A 15130-nucleotide genomic window follows, 5' to 3' on the forward strand; every position below is an offset into this window, starting at 1 on the left:
TAGTTTAGGTTATATTGCTTTGTGATGAAAACACTAACTTTTGTGACCTGATAACTTTCAACTTCGCTTTTTTACACACTGCAGTCACACGCAAGGTAAAGAGAAATTTACATTTCATATATAGTCCTTAAGAAAATAACAATAGTTTTAGCCAGATAGAGAGCCACTTAACACAGCAAAACTTATAAGTAATGATCAGTGTACAAATAAACAAAAAATGGGGTTACTTGGACCCAGCCAGGAAGTTTGTCTACTCAACTCTTAGCTATACGTGTTTAGTTATATATTTCCGAATTTCACCGTAAAAATAATTGATATCATTATTTTTTATCAATTTTCTTTCATTAAATGGTTTAGCCACTGTTTATGCGCATTTATTTGCAGATCTGAAACCAAAAATGCCTCGAAATTACAAGAGGTATCCTGGAACTACAAAGTTTGCGGATTTCAAAGCTGAAAAATTAAAGGAATATTTAAATGCTGTAAGGTCAGGAGAAATGTCTCAGAAAGACGCATCAGCCCACTTTAAAATAAGTAGGTCTACTATAAAAAGGAGAATGATTTATTAAAAAAAACCTGGACATCCACTCAGAGGCAGATTTAACGGCGAGCGCACCCCGACTTCTGAAGGGTCCCGAAAAACCCCAAACTTTACACTTTTTCCTAATTTAAGGGGGGCCAATTTTTCTCTAGCACCCGGGGCCTAAACCGACTAAAATCCGCTTCAGCATCCAATCGATTTTGCTAGTGAAGAAGAGTTGGCATTTGCCAGTCACATTTTCATAAAATTAAAACATTCTCACATCTTTATTAGGACTAGTTAGAAAAATATAAACGAGTGCTAAAATATATTTCATTTAACAGTACAAAATTTCTTAATTTATATTACGAAATTTCTTACTTTATACTACAAAATTTAGTTATTTCAAAAGTATTTTTTCAATATATTTTCAAATTAAATGTCAAATTACATAAACATTATTACAACTAAAATGTCTCCGAGTGTTTTTTTATAGATCCTAGGTCCTACTCTTTAGCCATCATTACCTATTTTAATTGTTTATTTCATGAGAAATGTAGCTTAGGTCCAAGTTACCCACACCCGGGGTTACTTGAACCCAGATTTCAATAATTTATTATGTATACATAAAATTAAAATTTTTGAAAAAAAACCTAGAATCTCTTAGAAAAATGTCACAAAAGTAGTAAAATTTTTTTTTATCACACATAATTAATGTTTTAAGGTTATCCTTTGCTAAGAAATATGCAAAAATTAAATTGGACCACTTTTTTTGGGTCCAAGTAACCCCAAGTTACGGTACAGTTTATTTGGTTGTCTTTGCAAGTACACTGCAGAACAGCACAAGTTTGCCTGTATGGGTTGGAAAAGTGAGTCTCTCTCTCTCTCTCTTTTGCTGAAAAGCCCAACTCTAAAATGGGGCATAAGAGAGGGAGGGGTGTGTTTGCTCATCCATCACGAGTGCATACATTGAGGGGAGTGAAAGGGGGGCAGTAAAGGGGCTGTTGATCGGGGCCCCCACGGGGCAAGTGGCCAATCTAAACCCCGTAGTATTGTTCAGCAAAGTGTATTCATCATTATGGAAGCTGTTCAATAGATATAGCGGAATAGAAACTACTCAGTTACACCATCTGCTCTTAGGATAGCCTTTAGAAACAAGATCCGACTTGAGTGTTGTGGGCCGCTCTTAAGAGGATCAAGAGTGTTTGAGCCTGAGTTTCTTTGATGAGCCACGCGTTCACATCTTTTCACTGGAATTCTAATAATGGCATTTAAACAGGTTCGTAAAAAATCGTCCCTTTTCCGACCATGGACTCCTGCTAATGCGGGGGAATGCTCATCTCAGAACTTGCAAAACCTTCAGTCCACTAAAGATCCACTTCAATCGTTGAAACAGTTTGTGGATAGTGAAACAGAAAGAAATGAAACTAAAATCTCTACCCCCGAATCTGAAACGCAGAAATCGACTTCGATTGAATGTAAACGCAGACCGGAAGACTGTGATACAAAGTCAAAGGAAATGAAAAATGTTGTTTTAAACTTGTATGAGAGTTCGTTAAGGTTTTCAAAAAAAGAACATTTAATAACTGATAGCGCATTCACTTCCGTGGCAAACACATCAAATTCTCAGGGTTACGGACAAACTATTCGTTCCAATACAAGTGATTCGCAAGAGATTAACGAATTTTTAACCGTTATTCCTCATAGCATCATCAACACGAATTCGTTGTTTTCATTCGCTTCCACATCCAGATATCCTCTGGGATCTGGAATAATTGAACCAGTGGTACAACCACTGCATAATCACTTATGGGACACGTCTGAAAATTCTTCTCTTTATCTACAAGCAGTGACCGGTGTGACGACAGCTTTAGAAAACGGCAGCATGCCTAGATTGAGGATGAAAAAGCAAAGACCGAAGCGATTCCAATGCACGCACTGTAACGTCTCCTTCAGCAACAATGGTCAGCTGAAGGGCCACGTTCGGATACATACAGGTAACAAATTGATAATCAGCATTAAAAAAAGTATAGTATGTTATTCTTTAGTGCAACAAAACCTGATGTATTACATTTTTGGGCTAAAAAAGCTAAGCTTAGTAAAAAAATTCGGCTCATCTCGTTATACCAAATAAATTTTTATTTTTCGTCTGAAAAGAAAAATACTAAATGAAATTAATGAACCCACCCAGGCAAATTTTAGTGAGAAATTTCTGATATTTGATTCATTTTACTAGTGCTTACAAATTCTTTGATGCTCAGAAATGTTTCACCTTGCATATGAAACCAAACTTCACAACAATACATCAGCACAGCAATTTAACTAATCAGAGTAGATTTTTTAATCAGATAAAATGGTTAATTAAAGGTAAACTATACACTTCGCCTTCATTTTATTGTTATTCATAAAAAGATAAATTCTTATTTAGAAAAATTAGAGAATTTTTACTTAGATTTTATTTTTAACCCCCCCCCCCCTCAATTTCGTGAGGTTTTATAAATCTCTGAACATGTAAAATTTCAGGAGTTCTCAAAAATGACACCAACAAGGGGAATCAACTCTTTCTAGAAAAAAATATTGCATTACACGTATTTTGTACTGAAATGGCACTAAAACATGTACATGTAGTTTTTAAAATACCAAAAAAAATTGAGAAAAGAAATAGGTATAACGAGTATATATTTTTGATCAGGTATTTTTGCTATGTATTTTCAAATATACACGGGACCTAGAGGGTATTTGATAAATAAATTTTAACAGTATTATTTTATATTGTGATGAATTCTTTGAATAATTAGAAAAATATTAGTTCGTTTCAATATAACTTTTTTTTCAATTCTCAGTATTTTTCAGTTTTTGTTTCTGCATGAGACTACTTTGCTTCATCACACTGAGCATTTTCCAATCATTACTATACTGATTTACACAAAGTAGAAAGTTAATTCATAAATTTAAATCGCGCTATTAGAATTCTAGTTTAATGAATTCAATCAAATATTTTTTAGGCGTTAGAGGTGATGGTGATTTTTTTTTGCGATAGAGAGAGATGAAAGTAGTTGATAAGCATGATAAATAACTGATTAATTTAATAGATTAAAAAGCATTATTTCTCAAGTTTTGGTCTCTGTCGAGAACTCTTTCAAGTTTCTGAAGTACGTAAATATTAAAATTACAATTGCAAGCAGTTCGTCATTTTTAGTTAAGTTCTAACTTATATACCCATCTTTCAATTATGAAATTCACTTTTTGCTAAAGCTGGAGAGAATAAAAGTCATTTTTATTATTCCCCTGATATGAAATACGTGTATGGAATACGCTGCAAGTATTTATTATAAAAATTTTGGGAAAGAAATTATCGAGGCACTTTTCAAATTTTGACATTTAGAAATTAAAATACTCTGTGCCTCATTATAAAAGAAACTTTCTAATAAATATCTTCGTGTGAAAATTATTATCTATCCATCTCTCTTGCTTTATGATTCATTCATTAATCATGGTGAAAAAAATAGAATCAGAATGCGAAAGGTTCTTTTAAACGCATTTTAAATCATGAAGTGAAAACTAATAGTTGAGTTAAAACTACAAAATGTATGAAGTAGCCTACCTTGAAACCTCACTACAATGACATGCTATACAACGATAAATCTCTCTACAATGATATTTTTGCAAATCTTATTTGTATTTACGTTTAATCTAAAGATAAACTTCTATTGATACAACTATATCTTATTGTACGATAAGAAAATTTCTCTATAACGAAATTTTTTACAGAAACTCTGATAGACCACAATGATATTTCTCTATATTTTGCTCATAATCGCCTTCAATCTAGTTTTAAACTTCTCGCTTGTTTTTGTTATGCTGAGGCTGGCAATAACATCGGTATTTTTCACCATCTGACCGAAAAAGTATTGATGAAATTCCGCTGTTACTAACTCCGCAGGGTGAAAAAACTCCAAGCGGTTAACAGTACTAACTACCGAAACGACAGAAAATATCCCGCGATCAAATATTTGGCGTATTAATTATCTGTCAAATCAATCGAATAAAAAGAGTGATAGTTGTGAGTTTGCTAAAGCTATTTGATTGGATGGTGCCATAGACATAAGATTACATTAGGTAGTTACATTATATCTATGGGCAGTGCCAAGTTTTTCAGCAGTAGAATTATTTAACAGCGACTATATAACACATAATGTATGTCAGCTATGTTTCTATGTTATGCATCAACAACGTATAAAAACGCATGTTTTTTAATCTATAAATTGACTAAGCAAATTTTTTTTTTTTTTTTGGGGATTATCGGTGTAATAATTTTCTACCAAGAATAAGACAAAACAGCACGAAAAATAAATCAGTTGACCATTAAAGCGAAACTAAAAGGTATTAATAATATTGATAATGGTGTCGAATAATTAGATGCTTTTAAATAATTAAAGATCATCGCGATCCACGATTGCTACTACTCTGAGAAAAAAACATTTAATTGGAAAAAGATGTGAATTCTAGTCAAAGCAACTCTTACTGGAAAATAACAAAAACTACAACAAATGAAGACGTACACGGAAATAGTGTATAACTCTTTAAGAATAGATTAATTTTTAAAGAGATGAATATGCCTTGGAATGGTTCTTAGAAAACGAGCATCTTATCATTAATCAACTGATTAATTATTTTTGTGTGACAGGAAAATACTCATAAGAATATTTGCTGGTAGTACCAACAATGCTGAACTTTTCAAGTTCAGATGCCAAAACAGCATAAATTTGGTGACGCGTGATAATAATACCTCTCGATGTAGATATACTCCCACAACAACGATATTTTTTCTTGGTCAACAGAATATCGTTGTCTTGAAATTTCACTGTACTCATTTACAAAATAAATATATTTGCTAAAAATAGTATAAAAGTGATTAATATGGTGATTATGTGTTATAAAGGTTTACTATGCATAACCACAGACCAATTTGATGCAACAACAAAACTCTATGTATAAATTTTGTTCATACACTGAGAATTTACCACATTAGGTGTTTAAGTATGATTTCCGGACATTATGCATGAACTTCAGTTTAAGAGGTTATGAATTCGACCCGTAATGTTGGTTTTGTTCACACATGTTGAAACCTGGAAACCTGGAAGAAAGCCACTATCACAAGACCGATAATAATTTTTGTTTTCTATCTTCATTATGCTTATTTTAATTTAATTTTTATGGCAAAATACGTGTAGTTCACGAACCACATGTGAGCTAAACTAATAAGTGGTTAAATGTAGGTGGTGAATTTTTCCATACTTATCAAAGTCATCAACAGCATCTATAATTATGCGTAAAAGTGATAGATGTGAAATCTATTAAACCGATACAACTGGGGTGATTATGCATGATTATTTCATCACTTTTTCATTAACATACATACTGTACTACATATACTGGAAGTCTCCTCTCTCTTAGAGGAAATTTCCAATTCCAAAAAAAAAAAAATTTCAAATGTTGTCACCCATGATAGTAAAAGCCGTTCTAAGTAAAAAAATTGCTTTCGAGAAATTTACGAAATTTAATTTGTATAGGTTCCTCTATATGTCATTTCTAGTAAAGAATTCTTCACGCATGACGTATTAAACAATATTAAATTCATTCTCTTATGACCAAAATTTGCCGTTATCAAACATTGATTTTAGGAAATATTTCTTTGTGGGAATGTGTAATAATTTTATATCTAATAACTACAGCTGGGAGTCGGTTAAACTTTTTAACTGTTCATCACAAAAATTTTTAATCTATTAATCGACTGATTGATCGAATTTTAATCGAATATATTTTGTAACCGTATAACATTAATAGAAGGTATTAAAAATATATTTTATTCATTTCTCACGCGCCAATTTGGAAGATGTAAACAAATATAGGAATAGATTAGAAATTAAGGCTGCCCGCTTGAATCAATTTAATATAATTTTATCAAAACCTGTAATTTCTTCCCTGGAATCTTGTGGTTTTTTTTTTGTTTTTTTTCCAGAAATCGGTTTCAGGTTACTCACTGATTTCGAAACTACTTTTGATCATATTGTTCCTTGTTTTCCTACAAACTCCTCCCGAATAGTACTTAGGAGAGGAGCCGATGCTTCCGAGAATACGAAAAACTACTGTTCATAGACAATAAATTTTGGTCTTGTCTTCTAAAACACCCATCAAACTCGATTTGAAACTGAAATCATCAGTTTCCGTTGAATCGGCTTATCGAAAAATGTGATAAAAAAATATTGATTAAAATATTTTTAAATATGGTCCACTTATCCAAAATGTTATGTAAAGGAACATTAATGTTTGTAAGACATATAATCAGTTTTTTTTCAAAAAAATCAATTCAAAAACTTTGAATAAAAATTTTGATCGAATTTTAATCGGATGATCGAGTCGATTATTACTCAACTAAAATTTTTAACTGCGATTAGCAATTGATCGATTAACCAACCCGATTAATCGGACCAGCCCTACTAATAACCTATATAATTTTCTTGAGATTACATTCAGCAACATAACATTAGAAGTTGTGAGGGTGCTTCTGATGAATAAATTAAATTAGTCAAAATTATTTCCCTCTGAAATCTGTATATATGACCTTTATTTCTCAGCGAAAGATTCTTCAACTCCAATTAGCTATAACTTGGTCAATATTTGTCGTAAGAGAAAGGTTTTTTTTTTTCCTTTTTGTTTCATTGTTTTCCTTTTTGTTGTATATGAAGATTTTTATCCAAGTATAATTTAATAACCCAGGGAGACCATATAAAAAATAAAATTTCGGAAGTTTTTCAGAAATATTTTTTTACCTAAAAAGCTTCTAGGATAATGGGTGACAAAACTTGAAAAATATTATTTTTTACAATTGGAAGGTTCTTTTCTAAAGCTAAATAATTCAAGAACTAGCTTTTGAACAACGATAAGTGTATATGTTACGGTAAATATGATAAATCGGTTCATTATGCGTAATAACCGGATTTATATCACATTTACAGTAACATATATTGTCGATAACCTGTATATACGTAGAAGAAAGGTGTTTAAGGGTGCACACTTAGTGTATTTTTGATTATAAAAATGAAGCTTGTATTTTTATAATTAAAGAATGGACGATTCTTTTTATAATCATGAAAGATTAAGTTTCAAAAATTTTACGAAACAGTTTATTGAATCAGGAATAGAGGTACAAGAAATAAAAGCGGTAACTTTATAAATAAATGCGTTACGAATTTTCTAAAAAAATGGGAGAATGCATACTTTTTCCTGCCTTGTTGGGTAAGAGTACGCAGGGCAGGCGGCCAAGAGTACGCATCCAAAGATCTAACAGTAACCACAAAAGAATGACCTCATAACTTCGTATATATATATAACTAGAACCACCACTCATTATATATTTCACACTGATTTTCATCGTAGGATAGCTCACTGTCTGGTCAAATGGACTTCTCGTCACATGCCAAACTTGTTGAAAAAATCGGTTTTTAGATGGAGTTTTTTAAAAACTTTCTCATGCGATTTCAGGGCTTTTTCATTGCAATTACCCTTTTTCTTCCTTTTATAGGCTCGACCCGGTCTTTGTTTTCTTCTTTTCAAGACTTCATTTCATTTTAATAGAGGAAAACTCGCATCACAGTCATGTGCGTAATCTTAGTCACCCGTATATTGCTTTTCTCTCTCTCTAACTTGCTCATAGATAACAACACTCTGGGATACAGTTAAAATCTAACGTCAGCAAATATTGTTTGGTAGAGAAATTTCATCATAATAGTTCAAAACTTAAAAGCTAACATGTGAATCTTTTATCCACAGAAAAATTAAGACTTTACAGAGAAATTGCGCACTAAAATGACAAAATTACATTTTACCTGATAAATTGGAGAGGATGTTATCAATAATGGGGGTATATTGAGAAACTTCAAAACACACGTATTAACTTGGTCATATTCGTTTTTACTTGGCCTGCTAACAAGAGCAAAAAAATTGCATATGTACTCTTACCATTGTGACCAAGAAAACAATATCCTTTTGGAGTAGTTTGCAAAATTAAGTTTAACTGTTTCATTAAATTTGCTTGTCGTGTACTCCATTAAGAAATTATGCATATATAGCTTTTTACTTATAAATTTCTACAAAAAACGAGCGTTTTACACGTATCGTGCAAACAGGTGGATAAGAGAATCAATAGAAAATTTCACTATCCTCTTAGTTTTATTCACAATGTGTGTGAAGATTTTATTTGTGACTAAGAACAGGCATTCATTTAAGTGGTTTTATGTATCCTCTAATATATATTCACTCATCCGGTTCCACGGAGATGCTTCAGTTTACGAATTTGATTCGTTGTTCAACCTATGGATGAAGGTGTAATTCAAAATTTCAAACATTTTTATCGTCTCTTGTATTTATGGAAAAAATGTCTTAAATCATAAATTTCAATATGAACATTAACTCCGTAACTCTTGAATGATTAGCAAAAATTGGAAACGTTTCGTAACAAACGATCATGAAATTTTTTCATAAAGCATACATTAAGCATAATCAAGAAATTGCAAAGTGATGCTCATTTCAAAATTGAGGAATAACGTTATAGCTACCATCTGTCTTTCTCAATAAGACACCTAACATCGCCTCAAAACAATGTTCCTTCTAAGCAGCTAGGTGAAAAAGCTTTCACGCACGCAAAATCCCTAAATTTACCATTGGTGTGTATGACAGATTGCCTTGCCGCGCATAGATCATAAAAAATTTGAGGGAACGTTTGTCCCAAAGCACAACATTCCTGATGATAGGCCAACATGACAATAACGTTATTTAAAAATTTGAAAAATTCTATCAGAATTGAAACGATATAAAAAAAAACATGATGCACTATAGATGCATGACAAAAACTCTGTGTTAATATTAAATAACGTGTTGGTGATGTAGTAGTGAAACCTCGGTATAACGGTACTCTGCGGGCCAAGAAAAGAAATTCGTCAAAAAAGTTGTTATCGTTACATCGAAAGGTAGCATTATCATCAGGCGTCGCCAAATTTACGCTGTTTTTATTTGCATCTCTTCTGAATTGACGCGCACGTTGTTAGTACCACCATAAAATTCATTTATGAGTGTTTATTCACAGCAAAAATTTCTAATTGATTAGTTGATGAATAAAATTCAGTTAATTGTTTCTCTCTGTGTAAAGTAGTTTACCACACAACACTTTTGTGTGCTACGGAGAAGCTAGCTCCACGGCAGCTTTATTAACACTTTCAGAAGGTAGATAGTGCAAAATACCGAAGTTATTAACCGCCCTCGAAAGAACAGAAACTGGCGAGGAATTTAATACTATATTGAAGGTGATGATTTTTAAGCGAAATACAAAAAATATCATTGCAGCCGTTTCAAAATCTCTTCAAAGAGATTGATTTATCATAGTAAAGGATATCATTATATCGAGAGGAGTTTAGCATTAGACTATATGCAATTCCAAACAAGATTTGAAAAAATATTGTTTTAGAGGGATTCATCGTTATATCGAGTATCGTTGTAGATAGTGAAGTTTCACTGTACATAATAATATATCTGTATGCCGGAAGTAAGCGGCCCATGTCACAAAAGAGAAATTTCACTGGAGAGCAGTTTAAATTCTTTTTTCTTCTTTTTTATCTTTCTATACAGCTTGCTTGTTTTATAAAGTGAATGTCTCTGTTACGCATTTATTGAAACGGGACTTGGTGTCCTATACTTCTGTATAGTGTGACGAAAATAAAGCAAATTAATAGCGTTATTTCATTATTGAAAAAAAACGACATAGTGCCCTTTACCTCCAGCGCATACAGGATATATTACTGTTTTTTTATTAAAATATAAAAACTTACATGTGCAACTTATTAAAAATCATATATTGATTTTTCTTCTTACATTTATATATTTTATATGGATCATACCCATGAAACTTAAAATAGGATTCAACACATTGATTAAATGTTTGCGCACCTTTTCGGTTGATAACTTTTGCAATAAAAACCGAATTCTTTTGCACGAATGTCGATTACTAATCTTTTTATTTTCTTCCGGAAAATTTTCCATACAAACATTAGCAGAGTTCTCAGAAACCATGTGGATCCCTATTGATTTCTTTTTTGCAAGTTGCAAATATATCTAACTTTTTTAAATCGGTGCATCTGTCATCTGCTTTTTAATTAAGGAATTCAGTCTAGACTCTACTTCATGGAACACGTCCGAGTGGCAAAATACGCTTATTTGTCATTTTTTATCATCTATCCAGATTTCTAAAAAAAATATTCTCAAAAACCTTACCCGGGGAGTGATGCAAGCTTATTCATTTTTGCATTAGTCATATTTAGTTTAACTCCTCGAAAATATTACAAATCTTCTCAATTCTTTAAACGAAATGCATTTCAAGTTTCTCTGAGTAGAAATTAGCCAAGAAAGGAAGATACGATTACATTAATGCGCGGTAATAAGGAGGAAAAAAAGAAATGTCTAGTTATATTGATTTTTTTTCGTGTATGGATTCCAAACTGGTTTTCATAATGCTATTTGTGCATAAAGATGTAATGTATAAAAATAGAAAAGGTGTAAAGTAACAAGATAACAACAATATATATAGATAATGTATAGATGCAGTACACGGAAACTGGGGGACGTTTATGAATGAATATTTGGTGAATTTTTATAGTTTTTTGCCGATCCTGAAAGTTGTATGAATAACATCAGTTTTTTGTAAGAACGCATAAATCAAAGACAAGAATAATATGCTCTCAGTAGGGACTTGTAATCAAGACCTGATGTTTTTATTTACCTTCAAAGGCTGAATATTTATGTAACATCCATGCGATTTTTTTTATTGAAAAGTGTGTAGATTTATTTTTATCAGTTAGTTTTGATAAGAGCTTTCGAATTCTTGAGCTATGCATAGCAGCATAGATGAGATGCAACAGGGCCGCCCTTCCCAGACGTGAGACCCCTTCACGATACGAATAGTGTTCTCTATAATTCCTTATACAGTAAAACTTCCCATAACGATCCTTCCCCGTTTTCGGACATTTTTTTTAGGCCCGTGAAATAGTATATTTTAGCTTTTTATAATAGTATTTTTTAGCTTTTTATAATAGTATTTTTTGGTTTTTTATAATAGTATTTTTTAGCTTTTTATAATAGTATTTTTTAGCTTTTTATAATAGTATTAAACTTTAATGCATAGTATTTCACTCTGTAATGACACAAAAGTTTTCAGTGCCAAGGGGGGGGGGAGGGTGTTTTAGCGCGAGATCTCATTGTATAACGTAGTCTTCTACTAATTTGGATAATCATTGTCAGACATGAAGAGCAGACAAATAATTTTATTCTTAGAAAAAAAATTCTATTTCGCAAGTGCAGAGCCCGTCAAAGTTCGGATCATGTGCTGCTGCAGCTTTCGCCCATCTCTGGGGAGGGGGGGCTCTGAACGCCGGACAAAGTATTAAATGAAACGGATAATTCAAACATTTGCATGATTTGATTTTTTTTTTTTTTTTGTTCTCTCTTAAATTCGAATCAACCGAGTTGAACTAAATGAGAGTAGATATATAAGTCAAGGTACAATAACATCACGTCAAAAATGACCAACAACTATTGTCATCACGCATAATATTTTAGAATTAGAAAATAATGAATTATATGTGATTTTATACAGGACTTCATATGATTTATGAGATCAGAAAATCATAAGTAAAAAAATACATTGCCATGATATGTTCGAGTCTTTTATCGACGAATTTATTTTAAAATACATCCTCTCAGACAAAGACCAGCGGAGAAAAAAGAAGATTTTGAGTGGAAAAAAGAACGTATTTTTAATCTTTCTCAGGAAATGTTTTTGGGTTGCTTTGTTATAGGCGCACACACGCGGCATAACAATAGCAGTGAAGAATGGTGTTTCTATTTCTTCCATTCAACTCCCGACGTAATATTACGTCAGAAACACTGGACTGGTTAAAGAACTATTTTATGGCAGCATCTAATTATATACAATTTCACACCAATTTTTTAAAAATCTCAACGTAAATACAACGGCAACTTGGTTATAACGGCACAATTCCATTGTCTATTAGATGTCGTTATGTCCAAGTTTGACTGTACGTTCAGGTTATTAGAAAGGAAAAGAATGTTTAGTGTGTTCGGAAACGATAACTTATTCCAAAGACATTTTGTGTTAAAATATTTGTTTAACATCGAATATATAAAACCTGTATTACATTTTTTTTACTCACTAATGGTGACTTGTTTATACAAATATGACCATAAAAACGATAAATCAATGTTTTCAAGAGCATTGGGGGATACGCTCTCGATTCTGTAATCGTTGAACTTGAGAGCTCTAGAAGCGATATAGCTTTAGCTACATCCAAAGTTTATTGTGCAATGGGGTTGCAAGACCTTGCAGCCCTTTTGAAAGTACATTGTCCGGCCAATTTCATAATTTACACCTAAGTTGCTGCAGTGAAAAGAAGGCTTTGAATGAATTGGCTATTCAAAAATGCCTTCTGAAGAAGGTCAGAGGCCGCTTTCTGAAGATCCAAGTCACTTTTCATGAACCGGTAAGAAGGAGGGCTTCAAGCTGTGTGAATGAGGGAAAGAAAGCACAAAAATGTCTTTAGAAGCTATTTCAAAAAAAAAATCTGTTCTTTCTGAGAGCATTGTAATGGACCTCTTAATAGAAATCGAAGAGAAGGTTGGAAAAGACGAGAAGGAATATAATAAATGGAAGTATTTTTTGCTTAAACGGTTGAGGGATTGAGATGTTTTTATCGCTTATAAGCAACTTTTCTTGAGCATTTCGAGCGAACTTAATTTGACCACACAAATGGGTTTTCTTCATTCTCCTGATTATAATTTTAAATGCCTGACAATGAAAAATTAATTATAAAATTTCATGATGCTTTAAAACTCATCAGAATACAAATTATAGGTTCTAAAATTATATATTTCTAAGTTATTATATTCATGTTTAAATGTGAAACAATGGTATCATAAATATAATATGCATCTCCTTCTTCTTCAGGAGAAAGACCTTTTGCTTGTGATAACCCAACTTGCGGAAAAACTTTCACCAGGAATGAAGAACTAACAAGGCATAAACGTATTCACACTGGTGTACGACCATATCCATGTGGGTTATGTGGAAAGCGCTTTGGAAGGAAAGACCATTTGAAGAAACATGTAAAAACACATCAACGAGTTCACGCCGTACCATTGCCAGCAACATTTCATACAATACCTTATTTCTTGGGAGACACGGTACCGTGGTTTTGAAATCATATGAATCATCAGAAATGATATTTAAAAAGCATATCAAACTTTCAACTATTTTCTGCCGAAGATTCATCTTTATGACTCAAATAGAAATACAAATGGCCAAATGTACTTTAGTTACTCTACAATGAACATTATTTAAGCTGCGATTTCGGCAAGGAGCTTATTCTGCCTATATGCAATCACGGACATTTTATTTGACTACGGCTTGATTGTACATATAATTGTGTATATGTATATATAAATATACCTATATCGTGTTTGTGCGTTTGCGTGAATAACAATGACTAAAAACTTAATCATATAAGAGTAAATTCCCGTGTAAGCATTTTTTTTATTTTAAACTTATTTGCTTTTTTAGGTTTTTCCGTAATTAAAAGTCACAATTATGAACATTAGAATCATGCAATATTTCGTTACTGCACGGTTAATAATATTATAATTTATCTAATCCGGCCCCTCAGGACCTAGGTGATCCCAGATTATGGATAAAGTTTTGTTTATTTCCCAAGTTTTCAAATTTGAAACAGTAATATATTGCTTTTCCAGCACTTTGATTCACAATTTCCTTTAATGAAAATTAATAAAATAATTCATATGCCTGTAATAACAGATAATTTAATTTTAAACTATAAGTTCTAATTTACATACCGTAACTACTTAATGAGCAAAAAAATCCCTTCACTCTTTTTCTTAATTTTTCTTTTTTGTAGGCATTGTGTTCTGATTCGAGAAATAACTAATAATTTTGGTTTGAAAATATATATGCATATTTTTTTTTGTTTCTGAAGATTGTAAATGCTAGATTTTTTGATTCCACATTCCTATTAATAATGTTTGGCGTTCTAAACTTTTCAATTTTCTCACTCATACTTGAAGCGTTACATTTCCGTTTACAGCGTTACATCACTTGACATTTTTGGTATGTTTGGAAATTCACTTAGATAATCGCAGAAAATAATACAGTGCTGAACAAATTCTAAAACACGAAGGTTAACTGAACAAGGTGGAGAAATGAAATGAAGAAAGAAATTTTTTTTTGATCCAAGCTGACTTTTTGAAAAATCACTTTCATTGCGACACGTAAGTGTCATTATTGTTTCCACTTTTCGAGAAGCCCAAAACAGCAGTGGACAACAACATTAAATCGGAAAAAAAACAAAGAAAATGGGTGAAAGAAAAAGCCGAACAGAATTTGGATAAAGGTAAAACATCAAAATCCCGGTTGAGAAAAAAATTTCTCAGCAGAAGTGCCCAGATTATGGATCCGTCCGGAAAAGAGAAGTT

The 15130-nt window shown here is 32.1% G+C and overlaps 1 protein-coding gene across 1 annotated transcript; it reads left to right on the forward strand.

Moving 5' to 3' along the window:
- Positions 1 to 1664: 1664 nt before the first annotated feature.
- LOC149080568 (uncharacterized) lies at positions 1665 to 14103 on the forward strand. Its single transcript, XM_089238665.1, has 2 exons — positions 1665 to 2517; positions 13593 to 14103. The coding sequence occupies exons 1-2, from the start codon at positions 1785 to 1787 to the stop codon at positions 13841 to 13843; spliced, it is 984 nt and encodes a 327-aa protein (XP_089094791.1). The 5' UTR covers positions 1665 to 1784; the 3' UTR covers positions 13844 to 14103.
- Positions 14104 to 15130: the final 1027 nt, after the last annotated feature.

Source organism: Pholcus phalangioides, unplaced genomic scaffold, assembly GCF_987345545.1.
Source record: "Pholcus phalangioides strain wild (caught in Gottingen) unplaced genomic scaffold, Ppha-v1.0 ptg000011l_1, whole genome shotgun sequence".
NCBI lineage: Eukaryota > Metazoa > Arthropoda > Arachnida > Araneae > Pholcidae > Pholcus > Pholcus phalangioides.